The sequence below is a fragment of the Aulonocara stuartgranti genome (genome assembly GCF_965226115.1).
Source record: "Aulonocara stuartgranti genome assembly, chromosome: 7".
Taxonomy (NCBI): Eukaryota; Metazoa; Chordata; class Actinopteri; order Cichliformes; family Cichlidae; genus Aulonocara; species Aulonocara stuartgranti.
This window is the reverse complement of record NC_138945.1, coordinates 4,847,270-4,873,611: the sequence shown is the minus strand read 5'-3', so window position 1 is coordinate 4,873,611 and position 26,342 is coordinate 4,847,270. Positions and strand designations below refer to the sequence as shown.

The 26,342-nt window shown below is 41.4% G+C and overlaps 1 protein-coding gene across 2 annotated transcripts in view; it reads right to left on the bottom strand.

Moving 5' to 3' along the window:
- LOC309711564 (septin-7-like) overlaps positions 1 to 26,342 on the bottom strand; it is a 63,053-nt gene that overhangs the window by 22,712 nt on the left and 13,999 nt on the right. For both annotated transcript variants that reach the window (XM_082541965.1, XM_082541966.1), the window contains exon 3: positions 6,437 to 6,543. In XM_082541965.1, coding sequence (XP_082398091.1) covers positions 6,437 to 6,543 — 107 coding nt within the window. The remainder of the gene's footprint in view (positions 1 to 6,436; positions 6,544 to 26,342) is intronic.

Genomic DNA, 26,342 nt, shown 5'->3' with positions numbered 1-26,342 from the left:
GTCTTCCAAAGAAGAGTTCGATTTCCATGGAGGCAATGAGAGCAGCTGCACGACCCAGCACAGAACAAAACAGACATCAGTGACAGCAGATTATGACAGTGGTTCAGCGAGATACGGCGTGAAAGGACCTGGGTGATGATGGGTTGTAAAGAGGCTTGCACATACGCAACAACTGTGGGCATGCTGAACATGAAGAGTAGTGTCAAAAGAATGTGTAAAAATGTACCATCTGAGCCTTCACCTTCTATGTGCTGGCATCGAGATCAGCTGATTACAGCTAAACTGGTCCTTGAAGTGTGCCTGAACTTTACTACACTCAAATTCCTTACTGTGCATGGTATCAGTTCCATTGAAAACAGCACCTCAATGAAACTGCAACTCTAAGGTTTGCGCACAGTTTAAAGGGGAGCTCAGAGTTCGGCAACTGCCCAGCACACGTTGGCATTCTAAACCAACTTAAACAGAGCACCCAATGTGCGATTTGCCAATAGGCTGTGTGTGTCACTTACGTCAGCTGATCTGCCACTGAATGTGACTTAGTGAATCCTGTCAATAAATGTAAAGTAAAACAAATACAGCAGAGTTCCCATTTGTCTTAATAGTTAAACATGGTTAAAAATAGAGCATGGGGGTATTTTTAAGCTGAGCCAAAAGGTGATTTTATGATAGAAATAATATTTATTACACATACTGGAGAGTCCAGCAGATGATAAAGGCGTTTAGACTTTTCTTCTCCCATCTTTACATCCACTCTAGCATGCCATGAGTGCATATGTCACTGTATGAAAGCCTTTTTACACAACAGCCATGTATGCACACTGAGTTTGGGTGTTCACTCAATGCAGCTGATTTTAATTTAATGTTTAATTACATATGCCAAAAAGTGAAGCCATCACTGCAAACTGTTCATCATAGTCTGCAGTCACATACGTTCCCATTCAGTCCCAGAGATCCATCCATTTCCTGAAGCTCGCCAGCTGTTCCCCCACTTCGTCGCATAGTTTCACAGGACCATGTAGTTATTTTAGGATCGCCCCTTTAAGTCAAACTACAGCCCTCTCACTGTAACACAAACATTCTTTAGCTTCCACAAACCTTCAGATAATCTGTCTGGCTTTACAGCTGACCATATATACATAAATATATATATATTTTTTTTACACATCTGACCTTAATTGTGCAGCCAGGCATGTGTGTTAAATCTGTGTCTGTATTGTAAGTGTTTGCGCATGACATGTCAGCCCTTCTCAAAACCAAATCTGCCATTTCCACTGTTTCTGTGAAGAAAAACAGATTGGGAGAAAACCTCAAAAATGCCGTCGGCCTCAACACCATCATTTAAAAGAAATCTGATCTGTGGGGAATGTGAGCGAGCGACAAAACATGGGAGATTGTTCTGCAATATAAATACTCTGACCCGGTCTCTCCCCCTCAGCCTCAGACCACAGCGGCTCCTTTCCAACGTATGCACACTAACTGCTGCTTGGAGGAGAGCCTGCTTGCCCACGTTGCGCTCATGGGGCTCACATGAGGTATGATGAGCGCAATAGAGTGAGAGAAAGCTTGAAGCAAAAGGTTCTTAATGTTTTCAGTCTCGTCAAAACAGAGTAAATTTAGCACCGCCTTGGTGCGTCGTCTGGATCACAACAGACCTGCACAAAGATGCAGAATCACAGCTGCCTGAGCGGCTCCTGTCATTTATAATTTAGGCCAAGTGTGCAGTACAATCGAACGTCACAAAATGAACAGGACTTTCAAATTGATGCAGTGGAGAAATTTAAACCTAATGAGGAAATGAAAAGAGTCTGCAAACTTTAAAGAAAAGAAGCTGAAAATACACAGCGCTTTGACTGAACGATTGTCAGTTTGTAAAGAATACAGGACAGATTTAGAAGTGTAGATACTGAGATTTTTACTTACTTTAATTTGAAATAGCAAACCATCTCAGAGTTTGTTCAGTTTCCCAGACTATAGTATGTATTATAGATGCATTGCAAACCCAAAATAGTGTTGATACTGGAACATACAGATTTCAGATCTGAAGTCTGTATCTTACTGCGAGTCTGCCTTTGACTTCATACATAAAATGCAGAGGTTTAAATGGGTTTACTCAAGAGACTGAGAGCTGACCCAAGGACTCACAGATCTCAGGTCTGTTTTCTAATAAGTGTAAAAAGTGACTGGATCATCCTGCCATATTTTATGAATAGCACCGTCTTGACTAAATTCGGTGTGACGTATCAGTGACTTCCTACAAAAAACTACTTCCTCTATAACAGGGGTGGGCAACTCCAGGCCTCGAGGGCCGGTGTCCCTGCAGGTTTTAGATGTGTCCCCCGAACCAACACAGCTGATTTAAATGGCTAAATTAGCTCCTCAACATGTCCTGAAGTTCTCCAGAGGCCTGGTAACGAACTAATCATGTGATTCAGGTGTGTTGACCCAAGGTGAGATCTAAAACCTGCAGAACACTGGCCCCTGGGGCCTGGAATTGCCCACCCCTGCTCTATAACATAAGGCACCTCTATGCACCTCGGTCTGAATGGAACAACATTGTTATTTTAGGTTCAGAGACATAAGTTTAACTTGAGATTATATTTGGACATCTTTGGCACTCAGTCATCTCCGTTTTGCCAGATAAATTTGGTTGGTTATCTCTAGCTGCACTCCATGCTGCATTGAACTAAAAAAAAGGAATGAGTAACTTGGCATTATAAAGCATTAAAATTTGCCAAAGGCTAAAAGTCAACATCAACTTAAGTCCAGTTTAATAATTATTGTTTAATGGTAAATGCACAAAAATCTATTTTCTGGTTCAGAGATTGTCTATACCCGTCCTGATCCACAGCCTTGACTTGCGTACCTCCTTGCATTTAGACAACATTTGACATAATGTGCTCATTTGTTACGAGTTTTGGAGAGCAAAACCTTCTGTGACCAGGACGACTATCAGAGTCAAAGTCAGATATAAAGATACCTTAGCCTTCTCCATCTTGGAATATATGGCTTACGGTTAGCTTACTGTGAGTTAACAGGTCCCTATTTTCCAAAATGCTGCCGAGTCTGTGCCTTTGGCAAAGTAAAACATCTGCTATCCAACTGTGTTTGCTTTTAATCCTGACTTTTCCAACCTTTTGCTTCATTCCTTCCCATGCACTTCCTGTCTGTCTTCACTTTCATCATCCACCTTAGGCTTCACACAACTACACCAACTGCCACTTCATGGGGACTTTTTCTTCTGCAGATGGTGCTAGCTAACGTACATTGGAATGATACAATAGTGTTCACCTACACTGATTAAAAAAAAAAAAAGTCCAAAGACGGTAAAGCGAAAACGGCGGTTAACTTGTCTCAATTAACATTTTAACCTCTCTCACCCACTCAGCTGCCAGCCACCCATTTAGAGTTGTAAATGTTAAGTTCACATTAATCCCAGTATATGGAATTTTCCCCTATGACATACCTATATGGAAATCTTAAGACTTCATAAGTAATATGGTAGTGGGAATCGAATTATAGTGCAAAGCGGCGTGTGGAGATGAATTCTCATCTTTTAAGTAGTGGTTGAGGGTGGGGTGGGAGGGTGTTACATTTCATGGGAACATTCCTGCCCTGGTATTGACCCTCTCAGACCCAAGGGGGAAATTCAGCCCTGATCCTCTGTTTTTCTTTGTCTCTCCCCTCATCACATCTACCCCATCACCCTCCTCGAGGTTTATATGCTCTTTAGTTTTACAAAGCTCCACCTTTTCCTCACTCATCGCCATGTTGCTTCTGTCCGTCTTCTCCTGCCACCACCATCTCATCTCTTTCCGTCTTAGTTCATCACACTGTCCCACATCTCCATCTTCTGCTTTTTCCTCTTTCCCAAACTGCTTCTCCTTTGCCCCTTTTACTCCAGACACAGTCTCCCTCCTCCACTTCAATTTGCCATTACCATAAAAGGACAAAACTAGGTCCAGTGGCGTTGTTGTTTGCCTCGTAGTTCCTCCATCCTGCATTCTCATTCTCCTTTTCCATTATACTCTCTTCCTCCCCAGCAGAATCCTGCTCCCCTCTTAGCCTCCCATCCCTACTAACATGTCAATTTTAACAAACCTGGCTGATAATGCAGGAGCAAGAAAAGCCTTCAGAATGACCAGACCAGATGTTCTCAATTAATTTGTCAGAAAACATGAAACTTCATCCCTTTCAGTGCCTGTGCTTATCTGTCATGTTTTTCTTTTTTTTTTTTACTGAAGACACCAGTTAAGACTTTGAACGTGCTGGTGCAAAAAAAAAGTCAACTCTTGGATTTAATAACTGGTCTAACGTCTACATATACAGGATGTGTTTAAGCTCAGATTAGAGATTTGAGCTTTTCAACAACTCTTGAGGAAATTTCAACATCATCCAAAACGGCACAACTTTTACTTTGTAGGTGAACATTCAACCTGCATTCCATCAAGTTTAACTGTACCTGACTTTTTTTCTTTACACTTTATAGTTCAGGTTGGCCTCACACACCGAGGTCGAGTTTGCAAACACTGAGACCTAACCACGAGCTCCACAAGGGTCTTTGAACTGCTCACCAAAACAACTACCAAATTCAAATAGTTTCCCCCTCACGCTCAAGTACACTTTTTGTTGGCCAGAATGAATGAGATTACTTTCAGGGGCTCCTAACATATGGTGTGGTCACACTGATGCTTACTTTTAACACCCAGAAATCATCATTTTTCCGAGGGAATGAGTACTACGTGAAGAATTTGTTTTTAGATATTAGGAGATATCACTGACACTGGAATGTAAATGACAAAATGCCTTGAGCAACGGCTGTGGGAGGACTTAAAATGTCTCCATTAACAAGGTTATTTTCCTTCAAACTGGCTTGAGAAACAACACTTTCTTGTAAGACATCTGTTCATTTCATGGTTTCCTAATCCTCATCCCAGTATTTGCTGTCGCTGCTGGAATTTAGAACGTAGAAGAAATCGACATCAAGCATCAAACTCTTGCAGGAAAACGGTGAATGGTGATCTCACAGTCTTAGCACATATAGTGCCTTTGTTTATATGACTATCAACTATAAGAAGACATGGGGTTGTACAGAGACCATTAACAAAAACTCAAAACATCTCTACACTGGACCTGAAGCTAAAAATGAACTGATGGCAACTGAGGTCTGACCCATATAGGGTTAGGGTGAGAATTAACACTACCATGGGTTATTAGGTTATACCTAACCCTGTGTTTAAAAGAAAGTAAAGTACATTTAGTTAAAAAGTATTGTTTTAATGTGCTTTAGTTATAAAACAAAATTCAAAACCCAGAAATCACATGTGATGTAAAGTGTAAAGGAAACAGGGGTTAAGGTTAAGGATGGACCGATCCAATATTACGTATCGGTCCGATACGAACTTAAATTACTGGATCGGATATCTGAGAGAAATAAAAAATGTAATCCGATCCATTAAATATCACAAAAGCACCTCACAAAACTTGTGACATGGCGTAACTCCGCTCATAACTTTAGCACGTCGAGCAGTATGTGTCACATGATAGAGCGGCTGTGGCGTGTGAGACCTCTCAGCGATCTGGTTGAGCATTTGGAGCCTCGCTACCAACCCGGCATTTCATCTCCGAGAAAGTGATCCCAGAGAGAAGTAAAGCAAGTGTGTAAGTTCATCTCTGAATGTTTGTAAAGCATTCCAGCGTTAAGCTTAACAACCGATATATGGAGCGACTGCCTCTCTCCCTCCCTCTCCTGCTGCTACTTCGATCATGAAACTGATCAATGATCGGTTAAGTCTAATATACCCTAGTAAGCAATAGTACTTTTTCCTTTGGGAAGGTACCATCTGTGCAGTCTGCAATTCTGTTGAAGAAAGATGTTGAATCTATTTAATTATTGTAGAAAAATAATTGATTTCTGTGCATTTTTTTAAAATAACGCGTGCATTAAATTAAGGTTGATTACGCCGATAAAGCATCACGAGGCGGAGGGTGGTTCCCTGTTTTTATTTTTTTTGCTGGGAGTTTGCAACCCTATTAGTTAGGTTCTTTAATATTTCTGCTAAGTGCTCTTTAAAATACCAGAACAGGGAGGATGGAGGATTTAAGTTTATTAGATTGATCAGTGTTGCTGAACTATGAAATATTTTGGGTGCAGTATATTTTTTGCATACAGGTATAACAGAATAGGTTTAGTGTTTTTGTTTTTTTAAAACTTGAGTATGAATTTATACAAAATGCAGCAAGATATTTAAAACTGTTTTATTGATTAAAAATACACTATATCGGATTCATAACGGTATCGGCAGATATCCAAATTTATAATATCGGTCACAAAAAAGTGGTGTTGTGCCATCTATAGTTAAGGTTACAGATCTTGTCATCAATGGTGACCTAGACTTCATAGGATTCATTTACTGGGCAAAAAGCTGAAAAAGCTCACTTGAACAGTCTTTTTAATCCTGTGGGAGGGGCCAGGGTAGTCCTTAGAGTAGAGGTCAGTCAGGAACAGGGAGTTGATGAGAGTCGATTTCCCGAGACCAGACTCACCTGAGGACAAAAGCACAAGTTAAGCAACGTTATATAATCTTACTGTTTTCTAAGTACAACCAGCTGAACACATGACAAAAAGGACTTTACATAACGCATGTATAAAAGCATGTGCATGCACTGAACACAATATTGAGATGGCCTGAAGAGACATGGATGCAGTGCAGATAATAAAGCAGATTCACTGTCTGTAAGGGGAAAGGTCAGAGACTGATCTGCCAGCATGAAAAGCTTTCAGATGGAGGGAATAAAACATTTCCTCTCCATCTCCTGCTGACTTTCTCTCTCACCCACCCCCCGTTTATCTACTCTTCCTCTGTCCTCCTCGCTCAGTGCGTCCTTGAAGTATAAATCTCTCTATTTCGGTCCTCACAGTGCCAACTTTCCATTCCCTTCTCCCATACTGACGGCACAGAAGCTGCACAAACATTTACTTGACAAAGAGCACAGTCAGTCCAAACATACACATTGCATATGCTCGCCCTCTCCATCACACAGGCCTATGATTAATAGCTGAGCATCTGGCTTGCGTCTCATGAAAAGGCACTGGAGGAGTGTTTGGTTGGAGGGAAGGAGGGCTGCCTGTCCCAGCAAGACCTCTGACCGACTCCCACGACACAATTTCAGGCTTTGAAAACTGGAGTAATCTGTGGCCAAACATCAATCTGGGCTGGGTACACAGTAGCTTGAGGGGGTTTCCAAAAAGGACACATCAGAAACAGACCAAGATTAGAGTACTGGACAAAAAAAGGTTACCGAGCAAAAATTAAAATTCTGAATCAGATCTATCAGGTAAGAGAATTTAAAGGTGCTACGAGAAAACCATAACACATCCAGTTTACAAAGAATGGCAAAAATGTGTCGACGCGTGTTATTATTTAGCCATCTGCAGATCATTTTCCAGATGTTTTGTTCATAGAGGTCAGAGGACGCTTGTAATCTTGCAACACCTATAAAATGTCTTTTTTAAGTTGTCCAACAATCTGAAACCCTTAAATTTCAGTTAGCAGACACGTGACTCACAGAATTTCCTCAAGTTGTCCTTTAAAAACATGCCACCAAATCAATTAACTCACTGATGTTTCAGCTCCAGCATTGTTGTCTTTATGTGATTCCAAGTAGGTGGAAACATGTCTATGACTTTTCTGTTACCCGGTGTTGACATTGATGTGTGTGCTTTTTCAGTGTTTCCTGCACATATACATACCAACGTCCAAGCATCCAAGTAAAGTATTCTATAATCCATTTTACCATTTTCCTCTATAAAAAACTCTTTACTCGAATTTAAAATTGCTAGCGGCTGCACAAAGAGGCCTTTTCTCATGTTTAATAAGCAGATGTTTACGCAGTTTTTACTTGACAAATCACAGAGTGGTCAACAATACTGATGTAATGTTATTAGTATAGAAATAGGTATTTTTCACACCATTTACATATTTTAAAAAATGCTTTGGGTAGAACTGAGAACTGATCCAAATGTATACCACGTTTCTCTGTCATTATATAGACTGACAGGTCTGAATTTTCAACTCCATTTAAAGACAAAATCAAATATCAATACTAGTTCTAAACAGACCAAACAGAATATCAACGTCACTATCAAAGCGTGCTGAATTACTGCCTCTGACTTTAAATCTGCGTTGAAAGGAGCAGCTGAGAAAACCGTGTATAGTGCAGTACAGTCCACTGAGCTCTTACATACAGCATCTGTGTGCAGCCTGAAAGCAGGAAGCTGGAGTATTTCCATTTTAATGTGAGTCAGATGTTGCTCCAGTAATTCTTGATTGATAAGCAATTTTCCAGTAACGTCCGCTAAAAGTAAAGTCTGCTGTAAAAAGTCTCAGGCTCCTGTGTCATTCAAATACTTTCTTTTTGCAAACCGTTGACAACAAACCAAGTGTTCATTACATGTCAGAAGCTTTAAAACCACAGACCCCAATGAAGGGTTTCAGCTCAAAGTTTTCCATCATTTTTTCCCCTCGTATGACTCCTTTCATCCTCTAAACAAACCACCTGCTGGGGGTTAAATCTGCATGGGTTCATTCTTACTGCTCATAGGACAGCTGTGCATATCATCAGGCTACGCCGAGAGGGTGTAATGCTTTGCTGGATTGCATTCTTTACCCCCTCTTAACCCCACGGTCGCCCCTGTGTGTATTTGCTCAGCTATGATTGACATTCTGACAATGACGCGAGTTGGGAATCCAGTTTGTCTGCTGCAGCTTCCTCTGCTACACCACGCCCAACTCACTCATTTGAAGAAACATTTTTTTAAGCTAGCAAGCATGCCATCACCAGCTGCACTTTAAGATGACAGCGCTGGAGTCTGTGCACTCACTGCACTAACTGCTTTAATCATTCTCTGTGTTTATAGTTTTCGGTTAATAACTAAATAAAAAAAATTGGTGTCCCTTTTTGTGTGTGCATCCCACCGCCACAGAGAAAGTGTTATTATGTGGAAAAGAATGCATGTCCTTTGGGAACTCAGCGCTGCCAGTCTGCAGCTCTGAATTCAGTTGAATCTTTATTGCATCAGTTGGTTTTGTTAGTCAGGCACTAATGTTTTGGTGCAAACAGCGTATCCAGAGCCTATTGTGTGACGGATGCACTTCATACAAGGAACTAAACAGTTATTGTTATGCATGACACTGAAATGACATCTTGATACTGATAAAGCAGTATTGCCATGTGTTTTGCACAATGAGACACTCCATTCAACTCATCCTGCCAGACAATGTGAGGCAGAATCACCGTACAGTAGTTGTTATAGGTAGACAAATATTTGACCCTCCGTATCACACAATCCGACTAATTTTTCTACAATTTTATCAGGCTGTTCAGCCTGTGTGAAAGCAGTGTCCTCTGGCATTTGTGGACAGAAAAAAGTCATAGGTCAGAGGTTTCAGTTTCTCTTCCTGGCAGCCTCCGTCTGTGGTCTGTCCAGCCTGAGGGGCAGATGTGACAATGAGGTGCGTCACAAGTAAAGATGGAACTCTTCACACAGCTCACCTAAAATTGCTGAGACTGTGCTAACATTTCAGTGGGTCCTCAGCAAACATCACGCTGGCTCGACAAAACCAAACAGGCCTCACAAACACTTGAACGATGAGCGCAAACACTGCAGGGAGCTGCAAGTCAGCTGGGCTCAACTCACATTCAAGTTAAGGGCAACACCCATGTGTGTGGATCGAAGCTGCAGGGAATCAATATTTAGAGCCAAGAGTGAATATTTAGAGAGAATTTGCAATATTTGCTTCTTTTTTCTATTTTATTGTAGGAAACTCATCAAATAAAGCCAACACACTCCCAAATGACATGCAGAAATGTCAGCTGTACACAGCAGAAGTGAAAGACTAGCTGAAAATGACAGCTCCATTCTTCTGATTGTTTTAGTTACTGCCACAGCCTAAACCTCCCCTAAAGGCAGGTCCGTCCCAATTAGCCTTCCTCGTGCAGCTTTAATTAAATATTGGTTCCACATGACAAGTTGAAGTGCAGTGCCAGCTCTCTGTAAATAGATTAGTGACCTAAACTTCAGTGATGGATGGCTGACCCCCACAGCTCTTCCCTGCTGTTTCTCTTCCTCTCCATCTCTCTCCAGCCCAGCCTGTTGGCCCCATTTCTCCTCTCTGTCCTTGCTGTCATCTCGACCTCCATCATCATTTAAAGGTTGCTTATTTTTCAGTGATACCAGAATCTTTAACTCTCACACCTAAATGTAAATTATGTAAAGTACCCTACAATGCCAGTTGCTCAGTACTGGACTGCTACCTTGGCACTATCCTGCTACTGATTTTGGGGCCAGTTTTTGTAATGTTGCTGACTGAGACGGTCTGTGCGTCTATTTATGCCATAGGCCATACTTTGCCAAAGTACACCACAGTCATGAATTTAATACCTCCACTAGGGCTGGGCCATATTATACCGTTCACGGTAATACCGGTATAATGTTAGGCAACGATAGGAAAATGAAATATCGCGATAGAATGGGAGTAAAACGCGCATGCGCAGTGCCTTTGTTTTCATACGCACATGGCCGATTGTTGAGTGAAACAGATGAACCAGAATTGGTTTGTAAAAATGGTGCAACTTCAGTGATGTGGAACTGATTTGGTGTTTGTCCGTCAGATACACGACAAAGCACATTTTTTTGCAGAACATGCAAGCGGCCGTCGTTATTGTCGTATTTGTCGGACTAAGATGCTCTTAAATCTGGGAGTAATCTGGGTCCTAAACTCCGTATGCTTCAGGTCAAACAACACTGCAGCATCACTGAGCGTTAAAAACTGTCTAAATTCTTTCATCTTTAATAAAACGATCAGCATTGCTGCTTTACCAGGTGTAACTATAAAGTTTAACTTCCAGGCATCCATGAAAACAAAAGTTATTACATTTAACGGAGTTAGAAGTTAGCAGGAAGCTAGCGGAAGTTAGCTCGCTAGTTTTGCTAGTTACCTAAGCATGATATAGCATGTTCTGACTGAGAGATTTCTGAAAAAAATCAAACGTACAGCTCTGCTATCACTTCCAACATAGATGAAGACAGGAAACTAAACAGCAGTGAAGTTTGTAGGGTTACTGAAGTTGGGCTAGCTGGTATATAATGATGTGCTACGTGATCGCTAGCGACACAGCTATGTTAGCATAACATAAACAGTGAAGCTGGAGGACGAACACTAACACTTTTCCACTTGTAAAAGTTAACGTTAAGGTTCTTCATGGTTAGAGACAAATGCAATCGCATGGCAGGATGCTGTAAACGGACCAAACTTCAGTCAGGAGAACAACTGAGATAATCCATCCACAATACGAGGTTAGTCATTAATATACTGCAACATGGGAATAGAGCAGCTGCAGAGAATTCAACATTAATGAATCAATGGTACAGAAGTGGAGGAAGCAAGAAGAATGAGTTTAATCAAGTTTGATTTATCTGACTGCTTTGTTTCGCTTAATGTGCCTTATAATCCTGTGCACCTTATGGTCCGAAAAATGCGTACTGCACACTGCAGTTTAATGTTGCAAAGCACCTCTTTTTAACTTCAGTGGATATTATACATGGTTATGCTCAGGATATGTCAGCCCATTTCTACTGGAAATGCCTTTTGGTTAAACTTTCAGCAAGGAATTTGCATTTGCACTGTTACATTTTTATAAAGCTGTAATGTACATAAAAACCAGCTTCTTGTTTAAGTGAAAATAAATGGAAGGTTGTCTTTTTGCGCTAGTAATGTTGTGGAGTTGTATTTTGGCTCGCATCAATTATATCGTCGGTTATATCGTTATCGCAAATTTTCAAATATATATCGTGATAAATATTTTTGGCCATATCGCCCTGCTCTAACCTCCACCACTGGTGAGTGGCTGTGCCTGATGATGCTGAATATCCAGCAATATCTAAGACTTCAAGGGGAGGCACCGGGACTCCAAAATCCTGAACTTATTTCCAGGTTTTTGGACTCATTCACGGGGTAATTTATTGACTGATGATTTGAACATTTATTGCCCAGGTACCACTGGCATACCTGCAGAGTGCACAGTAGCACTCTACAGGATTAATGTACTTACTAAAAGGCCTGCATATTAAACATGTGTTCACTGAGTTAAGGCAGGCTGGACTGCTAGAGAGACAAAAACAAACAAACACACAAATGGTCAGAGTGGCTTTCCCATGGGATTCCTGACATTCCTCCTCCTCTTTCTCTCTTTGGATCTCAGCTTCTCTCATTCTGCCCTGAGGCTGCAGCTGGCCTCCTAACATCCTGACAGGCCTGCTAACTAACACACAGCACAAACACGCATACACCTCTAACAGACATGTGCGAGGCCTCAACCAGAAAGTGTGAAAACGGGATATCTGGGAAACATAGTGGTGTAAAGGAAAGAACAGCCAGACAGACAGGCATATGAGGAGAGTTGGAAAACTGCAGTCACTCGTGAGGCTCAGCGGGACTAACTGTAACAGGGGGACAAACAGGGGAAAAGGTCAGTGTATTGGCAAATGATAAAGATCTGCAAGTTTAGCAGACTGAGAGATCCAGAGCCCAAACTAAACCGTGTCAGCACCCAGTCTGACTGCAGCGAATGGGCGCAGCACACTTTCTTCTGATTTCATCATTTTAAATTTAGAAAAGGGCGTGTAGCGCTGCGATCCACCGAGCCCAAGACTAAATCTGACAGAATCGGCACGTGCTGGGTCACAGCAGGCATGTGCGTCTCAAAATAGAGACGGAGGGAACGGGAGCACAGCAGAGGGGAAGAATGAGCAAAACGAGGCCTGCCTGCAGTGGTTTGACTGAGCATGCATGAACACGCACATGTGCACGACCCCAGCCAGTCGCACCAACACACATGCGTACGCAGAGTAGCAAGCAGTGAATGCACTGGGTGCTGCGCCCAGAGGCGCTGAGGCAGGTTTGTAAACAGACTGCCGTCCTGCTCTAACACGGTTGGCTAAATGCATATTACACTAACCACAGATCCAGGACAGAGATCAGGCTGGAAAAAAATGAACTTGAGAGTGTGACATCATTCTGCAACTTTCAGCCTGCTCAGAGAAACAACAGCAGAGTTTCAGGGAACCATCATGTACTCTTGAAACCGCAGGACCTTTCTCACTACATGTTTCTGTGTCCTCTGTGATGACCAGTAGAAGTACTGGTAAAAATCCAAGAGAAATGTAAACTGCACCGTGATATCCAAAATATATGACACTGTGACTTTAAGAAACGAACACCTGTGAGGCTGAAAAGCCAAACAGGAAACCTTGAAGCTTGAGGAATTTGCTGTTGAAGCTGTCGCCTGATGCTCCTCGAGTATGACCTATGAGAACCCATCAGTCCAGGGTGTCTCCTTTACAACCATGAAGCACAGCTGTGTGTAGCCTTGAATGCATTTTACATGATGTGCAGGCACAATAAAAGCAACACCTGTACAATTTAATCATCCATTTCAACTCCCTGTCTGGATTTGAACTATGAATGAAAAAAAGTAGCTCATATTTTATGTCTTTTTCCGCAGCCTCCAACTACAGGAAGAGACATTTCTGGACCAGATGGAGCACAAAATCCCCTTAATGTTTGTACTGAGTTTGCCAGCACTCTCTTTGGGAAAATGCCTAAGGAGCAACGCCCAAAACGACTTAGAGAAATGATTCCAAGTGCCTAAGTGCTTTAGACACTTATGTTACCATTACATAGGTGTCTGTAATGGTATTCTATGGCCAAAATGCAAACATCAAAATCCATCTACATACAGTCTCTGGCTCCAAATATTTTCAACAGCAGGATGTTTGAATATTATATACATTACTGCAATTATATGTTTAAATTAGAGCTGGGCGATATGAGATTTTTTCATATCACGATATGTTTTTTTCATTTCAGGCGATAACGATATCTATCACGATATAAGCCAAATAACTATATTTGTAAGATTTAAATGTGCTGTTGCTCACAAGTAAAATGTGAAATAATCAGCAGCTTGTTTTGATTTAAATATTTATTTCCCATAATAAGTTCAACAGGGTAGATGTACTTAAGGAACATGAGACTTTTTCAGATAAATAAAGGCAAATATTGCAAACTACACAAAAGGCAGCCGCTAAAGCGTTTAAGTTTCAAAATAGAACAAACGAAACAGACTAAATTGTCAATTCCACTTAGAAACAAAATATTAATTCTAAAAATAAATCTTAGTTTGTTTTACAGAAGAACAGACAAAACTGACTAACTTTTGTCAATATCAAATAAACTGAGAACTAAAAGGAAATTCTCAATCTCTCCTTGTTGTATAGCTTAGCTTTTCAAACAGTTTTAACAGTTACTTTAGTCTGACAAAAGCCGAATGACAAATTAGCGCTTCCAGTCAGAGACTGAGGCTACGTCCACACGTACACGGGTATTTTTGAAAACTGAGATTTTCCGTTTTCGTTTTAAAAAATAATCCCGTCCACACATAAAGGCAGAAATGAAGGAAAACGCTGCTATGAACATGCCAAAGCAGCAGGTGGCGCTAGATTCCTAACCGTGCAGAAATGTTGGCCAATCAGAAGTCTAGAAGCCTCGGTGGGAAATAGTAAACAAAGCTGGGGCATAGAAGCAGAACCGAGTCGTATGTAGGGATGGGTATCGTTTAGGTTTTATCCGATACCGGTGCCAAATCGGTACTTTTGAAACGGTGCCGGTGCTCAAACGGTGCTCAAACCGGTGCTTAAAGAATAGAGAACACAAAATTGGTCCAAAAACCTCTCATGCTCAGCTGGTTTTTTGTAAAAAGATAACAATGTTAGCCTTTTCTGCAGCTATGGGGTATATATGGTATCACTCTTGGCTGGAAGCAGTGCTTAAACAATGGAAAAAACACAAACTTTGTCCAAAAACCTCTCATGTTTAACTGTTTTCCACTTTTTCTTTGGTCATTTTAGCCTTTTTGGCCAGGGTGAAGGGAGTATCTGCCATCAAACAAGAAGACAGCCGCATGTAGCTATGATGATGTTTGCTAGTTCACCTTACATGCATTAATGTAATAACGTGGTTAGCCTACTCAACGTAAATTACACACGAACAACATTTAGCTACTCACGCAGAGAAGAACGGCTGCTGCTGCCATCATCATCCGTCATCATTTATGCTACACTGGCAGGGCTAGGGGCCAGGACTCTCCTCTTCGTGTTTTTGGGGGATGTTGCATAACAGGCAACCCACCCGCAGTAGATGTGCTCGGTGTGAGGTCTCGCAGCAAGCTATCAAATACGGCGCATTTCTGGGCTTTTAAAAAAAACGCTATGCGTCGCCAGGTGTTTCATCGGATTTGAGGTGTTACCTCCTTTGACAGTATCACAGTATCAGCTTAAAGCACTTGTTGCAGGCTGCTGAGTTTGCTCTAAAAGAACGTACGTACCTGGGCCCGCCTACTATTCTCGGAAACGTAAAATGATTGGCTAGAAGTGTATCACAGCTCAGGAAAAAAAAAAGCACCGAAATGTGCGCTGCTTTTCGGTCTGGTTACTACCGTTTATGTCAGAACCGGTGCCATCATGGCACCGGACACCGGTACCCATCCCTAGTCGTATGTGTGGACGGACAGTAACTGTGTGTATATGTAAGCATTTAAACACTGCAGAGAGTAGAATTAACAGTAACAGTATTGTAGAAATTCATTTCACCGAAACAATAACGTGGCGCACAGTGTGACGCATGCACCAGTTTATTGTATTTCCAGACTTGCTTTCGGCACAATTTACAGTGCACGCTACTCTGTTTTTTGTCAGACTTGAAATAGCCGAAATACCTTCACACTACGGAACTTCTTTGGCTCTTCCGTTCGACAATCTCTCCGGCATTGGAACCATCATCTGTTTTCTCTTCGGTCACGCTCGGTTGATTTTTCTAGTCGGCACACTCATTTCCTCCATTACGCGCTGGCTCCATTACCTGCTGGCCGCTTCCCAAACAAACACACGTGCGGCTTGGCACGCGACGTGACGCTGCGGCTGTGATTGGTTCGGCTCTGCGCTACTTAATTTGGATTGGCTGACCTTTTTTTTTTTTTTTTTTTTTTTTTTTTTTAAGAGGACAAGAGCGGCGAGGTCTATCGCGATAGCTTAATTTCTCTATCGAGCAAAAGTTATATCGCGATACATATCGTTATCGTTCTATCGCCCAGCTCTAGTTTAAATCCAAGACATTTCAGAATAAATCTTTAGGTCAAAATTAAATAAGAAATAAGCCTCAACATCATAGTTCAGTCTTGCTTCTTCGTGTGGTGCTTTACAGGGTTTCCCAGCAATCACTTTGGCTTGTCAGAGCAGGAAAAGCACAGGTGTTACCACCAACGGTTGCTCACTTCCATTCTGCTGAGCCAATAAACAGTGGTGCAGCAAACCTGCATGCACTACAGTCAGATACACTGTGTGATGCAAGCATTGCTATAGTGATTAATTGTGCCTGTAGGAACATGTCAAAGGGACAACAGCTCAATTATACTTTTCCCATGAAAACATGACAGTGTTGGAACAAGTCCCATCTTTATCTACTGACTTCATCATTTTAATTTATTTACTTCTATTTAACTAAAGTGCTTCCCACATTATTTAAACTGTTTACATTTGATACTAGTCTCTATATTCTCAGTATCTCAATGTTTGGGAGAAATCCTCAACAACGAAATGATGAGAAAGTACTTTACAACAGTGGGGAAAAAAACCCTTTTAGCAGGAAGAGACTTCAGCAGAACCAGGCTGAGGGTGGGGCAGCCATCTGCCGTGACTGGTTAGTGGGTGAGGGGAAAGAGGAATGAAAAACAAAGGAGGACAACATAGTGATACAGTGGGTTTCCTATCAATAAACTCATACCTTTCTACTTCGGGCCACAGCGACCGCTGTGATTTTTTTTTGCTAATATTAGAGATTAGTTTGTAAAATATATCATTCTACTCCCAGGAGACTGGTCCATATTTGTAACTGGTCATATGCTGCAAACACTGGGCCTCTCCTATAAAGGTGCTTTGAGGTAGACTGGAAAACTTGGGTTGACCTATCAAGTTAATAATTACCTGCACATAACCACTTAGCTGGACTGCTGCCGTTTGGCTAGCAAAGCCATGTAAGCATGTTCAACCTGCTTCACATTACAGGCTTTTAGCAGTGTCAATAATAATAAAATTACCTCGGCTGACAGCCACAACCAAACCAAATGTTTGATTTGACTGATGGGAGCACAAACTGAAGCATGTGACCTGAACCTGCAGGACAGTGCATCATTTCCACATGACTGTCTTTTTGCTAAATTGCATGAATAAATGGGTTCTTAATAAGAGTTAACATCATTATTGTGTGAGTGAATGTGTGCGTGTTTAGTGTCTATCAATGCATCTGGTTAAGCCAGCAGATTAACCGGCCCAAAGCTGTCTTTCAACCACTGCCTTCTGCAAGGTCAGTAGGCAAGGCGGTCAATCCAAAGCCTGCAGACGGTCTTATCTGGACACGCGTACTGCACAGCGTTACTACACACACAGGCTTAGAGGAACACAACAACAAAGGCAGAGACAGCAGGACACACAGGCAAACAGTTTTACGATGCGGATCAGTGAGGCAGATACTGCTTTTGATCTGTTAAAGAGATTCAGGCTCATCCATCTGCTTCAGTCGCTGCCACTGACCACTAGTAACAAGTGACTTAATTTCCTTCATGGATTCCTATTATAAGCAGCTGAAACCATGCGAGAAAGCTGCGACCTGAGAATGTGGAGAACTTTGTTGTGGGAAGCTTTTAAACCCATCTACGTTAGCTCATATCAAACTTCGCCACTCCTGAGTTCAGACTCTTAAAGGGCTTTTGATGTGCTCTCCTCCTGAGCAGCTCTGGGAAAGCAGAGGAGCGATGCTGGTAAGTAGTGGCCTTGTTAGGCATCAGAAGCAGCGTGAAACAGGCATCGCTTCCCCTCTCCTCTGAGCTCTCCTCAGTTCGCGTCTGACTCCTAGCTCTGTTCAGCTCTCTGCACTGGCGCTGGATCTTGCTAAGCTTTCCAGGAGTTCCTATTCAATCTGCCAGCTGGACAAAAAGGCAGGAAGCACTCCCACCACCCACCCCCTCGGTGAGCGGCAGGACTGGGAAGGGAAAGACAGTTTGACAGAGAGCAGAAAGAACTGAGAGGACAGAAGAATTTAAAAAAAAGAGAGAGAGAGAGAAGAGCAGTTTCTGGTGGCGTCCCTTCTCAGGGAGTGACTGACTGACAGCAGAACAAACAGAGCTGCTTCCTGGTAGAGCAGGGCGATATGGCCAAAAATATTTATCACGATATATATTTGAAAATTTGCGATAATGATATAACTGACGATATAATTGATGCGAGACAAAATACAACTCCACAACCTTCCATTTATTTTCACTTAAACAAGAAGCTGGTTTTTATGTACATTAAAGCTTTATAAAAATGTAACAGTGCAAATGCAAATTCCTTGCTGAAAGTTTAACCAAAAGGCATTTCCAGTAGAAATGGGCTGACATATCCTGAGCATAACCATGTATAATATCCACTGAAGTTAAAAAGAGGTGCATTGCAACATTAAACTGCAGTGTGCAGTACGCATTTTTCGGACCATAAGGTGCACGGGATTATAAGGCACATTAAAGGAAACAAAGCAGTCAGATAAATCAAACTTTATTAAACTCATTCTTCTTGCTTCCTCCACTTCTGTACCATTGATTCATTAATGTTGAATTCTCTGGCAGCTGCTCTATTCCCATGTTGTTGCAGTATATTAATGACTAACCTCGTATTGTGGATGGATTGTCTCAGTTGTTCTCCTGACTGAAGTTTGGTCCGTTTACAGCATCCTGCCATGCGATTGCATTTGTCTCTAACCATGAAGAACCTTAACGTTAACTTTTATAAGTGGAAAAGTGTTAGTGTTCGTCCTCCAGCTTCACTGTTTATGTTATGCTAACATAGCTGTGTCGCTAGCCATCACGTAGCACATCATTATATACCAGCTAGCCCAACTTCAGTAACCCTACAAACGTCACTGCTGTTTAGTTTCCTGTCTTCATTTATGTTGGAAGTGATAGCAGAGCTGTACGTTTGAATTTTTTCAGAAATCTCTCCATCAGAACGTGCTATATCATGCTTAGGTAACTAGCGAAACTAGCGAGCTAACTTCCGCTAGCTTCCTGCTAACTTCTAACTCCGTTAAATGTAATAAATTTTGTTTTCATGGATGCCTGGAAGTTAAACTTCATAGTTACACCTGGTAAAGCAGCAATGCTGATCGTTTTATTAAAGATGAAAGAATTTAGACAGTTTTTAACTCTCAGTGATGCTGCAGTGTTCTTTTGACCTGAAGCATACGGAGTTTAGGACCCAGATTACTCCCAGATTTCAGAGCATCTTAGTCTGACAAATACGACAATAACGACAGCCGCTTGCATGTTCTGCAAAAAATGTGCTTTGTCGTGTATCTGACGGACAAACACCAAACCAGTTCCACATCACTGAGGTTGCACCATTTTTACAAACCAATTCTGGTTCATCTGTTTCACTCAACAATCGGCCATGTGCGTATGAAAACAAAGGCACTGCACATGCGCGTTTTACTCATATTCTATCGCGATATTTCATTTTCCTATCGTTGCCTAACATTATACCGGTATTACCGTGAACGGTATAATATGCCCCAGCCCTACTTCCTGGCCTGACACGCACAAGACATGTAACACACAAATTAGTTTTTCGGGTTGGGTTGGGTCATTTAAAACTTGCCCATAAAGTGCTTATCTTCTGTGTCAGTCCTCCAACCATCAAATTTCTAAAGCAAGTCCAAACTAACACTTTACAAAAACTATTTTCAAAACACTGAAATCAATAGAATAGTGCTTTACTCCACTGTGGATTTACATTGACATTGTGGAAAAAGGTGACAGTGTCTTTGCCTGGTGTGAAAACTTTAACATTACTGTTCCAGAAGGAGCTTCTAATATCTCTTCACTCTTGCACTGTCACCAGTTTATCCTGACTTTGCATAGCTGGGGGTCTGTGATTTTAGACGGCTCAACATCAGGCTTTACACTTCAGACTTCTGTTATAATTCGCACGATTGCCATCTACAGAAGTTCTCAGATGATACAGCCATCATTGGATGCGTATCAGACGGGAATGATCAGGAATACAGGGGGGTCATCAGTGACTTTGTTGGCTGGTGTGAGACCAACGTACTCCAAATCAACGCCGGCAAGACAAAGGAGATGATCATAGACTTCAGGAGGAAGTCACTATCGCTAAATCTAAGTAAAACTAAAATTATCTTATTTGGGAATTCCCTTAGAAATGCACAAGTGCAGATTCATGTAGATGGTGTGGAAATTGAAAGAGTACTTGAACATAAGTTTCTTGGTGTGATTATAGATGATAAATTAAACTGGAAGTCTCATATAAATCATATACATAACAAAATTTCAAGAAGTGTCTCAATCTTGAGTAAAGTAAAACACATTCTGGACCACAAATCACTCCACATTCTCTATTGTTCCCTGATTGCACCGTATTTGAATTACTGTGCAGAGGTTTGGGGCAATACTTACAAATGTTCGCTATCATCAATCTTTATATTACAAAAAAGGGCCATAAGGATAATCCATAAAACTGGTTACAGAGATCATACAAATCCACTATTCTTAAAATCAAAAATTCTAAAATTCACAGATCTGGTTCATTTTCTCACTGCACAAATTATATATAAAGCAATAAATAACCTGCTTCTTGACAATATTCTAAAAATGTTTTCTAAAAGGGAACGGGGATACAATTTGAGGGGGGAATTAAATTTAAAACATCCTCGTATCCATACAACATTAAAAAGTTTTTGCATCTCTGTGTGTGGAGTGAAGCTGTGGAACAGACTAAGTAAAGATATGAAGCAATGTCCAAGCATGGCGCAGTTTAAAAAGCGGTTTAAGGATATGGTTTTTACAGGGTACAGGGAAAAGGTAGAGATTTGATAGGGTGTTCTTGTCTAATATTTTCATGTGTGTGCGCATGCACGGGTTTGTTGGTATGGGGGTATAATATATATATATATATATATATATATATATATATATAAAAAATTGTAGGTTGTGTATCCTTGAGGTGTTAATGGGGTTATTGAAAATGTGTATATGTGCGTATGTGTGTATATACGTATGTATGGATAGATAGAAACATATGTGTATATATTTTTTTTAAAAATTACACATAACATATAATGTAATTGCAAGGAGGTATTTCTGTAGTCTATTGATACTAGATAGTGGAAAAGGGGTGGGATTAAATAAGCTTATGCTTCTTCCTGCTCCTTTTTGAACATGGACGTTATTTGGAGTTGTGGTTGCTCGTTTTCCTTTTGTTTGCTTTGTTCATTTGTCTCTTTTAATTCTATTTTTTTTATACTTTTTCAACATGTTCAAAATAAAGATTCAATCAATCAATCAAACCCCCTACAACACCGGTGAACATCCAAGGGAAAGACATTGAGATAGTGGACTCTTATAAGTACCTGGGTGTTCACCTCAACAATAAACTGGACTGAACTACAAATAGGGCTGCCACAAACGATTATTTTGATAGTCGACTAGTCACCGATTATTTTTGCGATTAGTCGACTAATCAGATCATCATCCATTGGACGTACAGCGTACAGCTTATTGCACCAGCAGCATCTGGTCTTATATAACTATCATTAGCTTACAGCTTGAAGTGTTTGTGCTAACTAAAAATAAAGACAAGATGGTAGTTTATTTTTAATGAAATTTGCAGATTGTTTCGGTGAAGTTTAATAAACTCCTTGCTTTCTAAAATATAACAGGACACCGGAGTATATTCTCCAGCGTCTCACACTTCTGATAATCAGCTGTCTGCTTGACAGTTTTAGCTGTGCAAAAACTATAACTTTAATCTCAGCCAAACCGATTTACTCAGGAACAAATAAAATACTAAAGAAAGCCAAACAATAACATTTTTAAGTTATCTAAGTGACTTATATATATATATATATATGTTTAACCTGACTAGCGAAAGACGGCGGTGGGTTTGAAAACGATTTGCCGGGAGTCCGGTGTTCTCACGGCTCTAGTTAGCCTTGCCCCCGCCTAGCTAACGAGCTAGTGGGTAACAGACGTCTCCGAAAACGTCGGAGCGCTTTTGAAAATATGTGGTGTCCTGATAAACTGAGCAGATATTTGAGGTTTACACAGCTACATTCTCGCCTGAAAATATGTTAAACGTTTATTTTGTGACCCAGAAAGAATAATAAGAGTAAAGTTAAAACTAACTAGCTGCCGCCCAGTGGCGTGTCTAGAAAATTTTTGTTGGGGGGGCCAGGTAGGGGCACAGATTTGGAGAAGGGTGGCAGATGTAATTGGCAGATAATGTTTAAAAAAAATTCTACCAACCGTTAACCATAATTCAATAATCCTATAAACCTAATAACCAAATGCACTTTTAACTCTTATTAGAATGAGATTTTAACCACTACGGTGCAAAGTTTTTAGATACTGCGTTGATAAAGTACAAGAGATACAATCAGTGCTTTGTCAGTGTTTACTCAGCATTCAAGGACAGCAATATTTGCATAGTATTTTTACTGACATATAGTGCACATATGTTTTGGACAAAAACATTTTTGAATATTAAAATACGAACATTTGTAACATACAATTGACAAATTAGCCAGTTCCAATGTAAAACTTTATCTGCCTGTTAAAAAAAGAAGATAATCTTCTCACAAACTGGTGTTTGATTTTGAAACAGGAAAAAAGTGGGGAAACAACTGAAAAGACTAACATTTGAATAAAACCTGAAAGCAAGTAAATACTTTCTATGCTGCCTTATGGTAAACTTTGGTAATATTGATAAAGAACAGCACTGGCTGATGATGAAATACAGTCAGCTGGCATGGTGACACTGCCAGTATAACCTGCAGGGCTGGACTGGGACAAAAAAATTGGGCATTTTCACTACAGGCCGACCCACCAGGTAGTAAAGCCATAAAGACTTTGACTGAAAACAAACCCTGTTGTGACAGTGATGTACACTGTCTTGTTGGTATATGTATGATTTCTATACATTTTACGTCAGATAAAAACTTTGGTTGTAAGATTTAGATAATTATTTAATAAAAACTAGGTATTTTAAATGAGAATAAGAAAGAAAAGTATTTCTTTGTGCCTTTCCCTGTTAATGCCCTACCTGGCCCCCTGGCAAAACTTTCCTAGATCCACCCCTGCACAGTTACCAGCTGTCAGCTACATAAAAAAGGATCCTGGTGTTATTTGCCTCTCAGAAACAGTTCAAAACTTCCCTTCAACTCATTCATGTGACCTAAAAGGTAAACCTGTTTCTCCATCACCTGTTCAGCTCTGATGATTCAGTAAGGACATCTCCTGGTTTCATGTTTCCCTCTCACCAGATATCCAAACCGACATAATGACCAGCAGCTTTACAGCTGTGGCTCCAGCAAACATCAGCTGATACTAGAAATTAATATTAAATACATTCTAACAACAGCTGATCAAGCTTAAACGTGCTGCTGTTGTTTAGCGCAACATCTGCTGGTTTCCTGTTTCTGGTGCAAAGTGGGCGATAAATAAACAAGAGAGAAAAGCCGATCAGCTGATCATTGATCAGTTTCATGATTGAAGTAGCAACAGGAGAGGCAGGGGGAGAGAATGAGAGAAGAAGAGGCAGCTGTGCAGCGTAAAGACAGAATAACTCCAGCTTTGTGTCTTTTTCCATTCTAGCTAAAGTTCGGGACAAACTGCATCTCTTCTCAGCTCAATACGAAACGTGTAATATTTTCTCTGATTGAGGGACCATTCCATTTTTAAGGAGCCGTTGGCAACTCTACTAACCTTATGAATAAAATAAAGTTCACTATCAGTAACATCATAGCACCCAACCAGCTGTATAAAAACTCTGTCAAGCTGGCTAGAACGCAGTACGAGTTATTGCAACTGACAGTAAAAAGTCAGCACAATGAAAATAAACTCCACCTAAACTTAGTTTGTATCTGACCCAGATAGACTGCAGGTCATAACTTCTTACCTGAAGTTCAGTTCACCTGACACTCGGACTGGTGGCCGCCTCGGGGCTCTCCTCCTGCCTCCCCTTCCCTCATCCACCTGCTGGCCTCTGTGGAAGCCCCGCCATAGCCACCACCAAACAACGGAGTTATTTCTACACATCGACCTGCATCTGGCCAATCCACCACCTCTCATTGTTCATGCCATTACAAAAAAAATAAAAAATAAGTCACTGGGGATATGCCCGGTATGCCCGATGGCCAGTCCAGCTATGTTAACCTGCAACCAAATCTGCAGCTCCATACAGCAATGTTACGACTTAGATTACATCTTATAACTCATAACTCGTATGTTAGCTGCCCTCAGTAGCATACTGTCTGAAATATTCCACGGCTGCAATAATTCTTTAAGTGTTATTTTTGTCCTTGGTATTCTAATTTCACCTTAGTTTACTAAACTCAACAAACTTAATATTACTTACCGGGACATTTATTCTGTCCTCATTTTCTTTCACCGAAAAATTGTTTCCTGCAGTGCCGTCTTTCGTGCTTCGCTCTCCTACCTTTGCTAACCTGATGCACATAGCGCAGAAGCCGATGCTGCATTCACTTACACTCGGATATCTGAGCGTCAACGTGAAAACATAATTGGACATTTGATATTTGATTGAATTTTATTGTTTTGCCTTTGGGGTGGCACCTGGGGTGGCCAGTCTGGTTGGGGGGGTGGCCTGTGCCCCCCCAGGCCACCCCGCTGGACACGCCATTGCTGCCGCCGTTGTTGACAACTGCGCTGGGCTGCGCTATGAATTCTGGGACACAGCTTCTTCTTCTTCGGGGTTTAACGGCAGCTGGCATCCTTGTACATGCAGTGCTGCCATTACACTCTTAAATCCTGCTACTCATTCCTGCGTCCTTTGTGATCTTACAAAGCTTCAAACGATGCGTCGACTATTAAATTAGTCGTCGACGATTTTAATAGTCGACATAATCGTGACTAGTCGACTAATCGTGGCAGCCCTAACTACAAATACAGACATCCTGTATAAGAAGGGCCAGAGTCGACTCCACCTGCTGAGGAGACTGAGGTCCTTCGGAGTCTGCAGGACTCTGTTAAGGACATTCTATGACACTGTGGTAGCATCTGCCCTTTTCTATGCAGTGGCCTGCTGGGGGAGTGGCTGCACGGACAGGGACAGGAGCAGGATTGACAAACTGGTGCGGAGGTCTAGCTCCGTGCTGGGATGTCCCCTGGAGTCTGTGGAGGTGGTTGGCGAGAGGAGGATGTTAGTAAAGCTGACATCCATCACGAACAACCCACATCACCCACTGCATGAGTATGTGAGTGGGCTGAGCAGCTCCTTTAGTCAGAGACTGAAACACCCTCGCTGCAGGAAGGAGCGCTTTCGCAGATCATTCATCCCAACAGCAGTTAGACTCTATAACTCCTCAATCACGATGTCATAAGTCACTGGACACTGAACATCCACGGTCACCACTTCATGCATAATGGACCTTCCATGTGTACGGACATGTGCAGGTATATGTGTATGTATATGTATACTAGGGGTGCAACGATATTCGTATCGATATTGAACCGTTCGATACAGTGCTTTCGGTTCGGTACGCATATGTATCGAACAATACAACATTTGTAATTTATTTTATCAACTTTCCTTCTGACGATGCTGTCTGTGTTGAGCGCTCAGTGAATCTGCGTTCGACTACTCCGCCTAGGCTGCACTGTCGAGCGCAGATCCACTGAGCGCTCAACACAGACAGCATCATCAGAAGGAAGAGCGCAGGGCAAGCTAGCGAGACAGAAGTTAAGCTCTCCTTGCAACATGGCAAATTGAACCTCCCCCACCCTCATTCAGATCTGGCGTTTAGAATTATTTTGGTTTTCATGTGACGTATGACCCTGAAGGTAAGCCTTGGACAAAAGTAAAACAGTATGTTGGATGTGCCACGCAATGCTTAATTACATGGGTGTGAACTAGTGTGTTAGCGCAGTTAGCTCGTTAACGTGTTGGCCGTCTAGCCTAAGGTCATTTCAACGAGATTAACCTGAAGGCACTAGTGGGAACACAACGAATATGACTGCACATTTACATGATCCTAGTGCAAAGACAAGCGGAAGCAGACAAAAACGACAAGCATGCATGCTACAAACTTTACCCGAGTCATTTAGACAGCCGTTAGCACATGATTCTCCTTATGGGGACCTGATATGTTTAATATGCT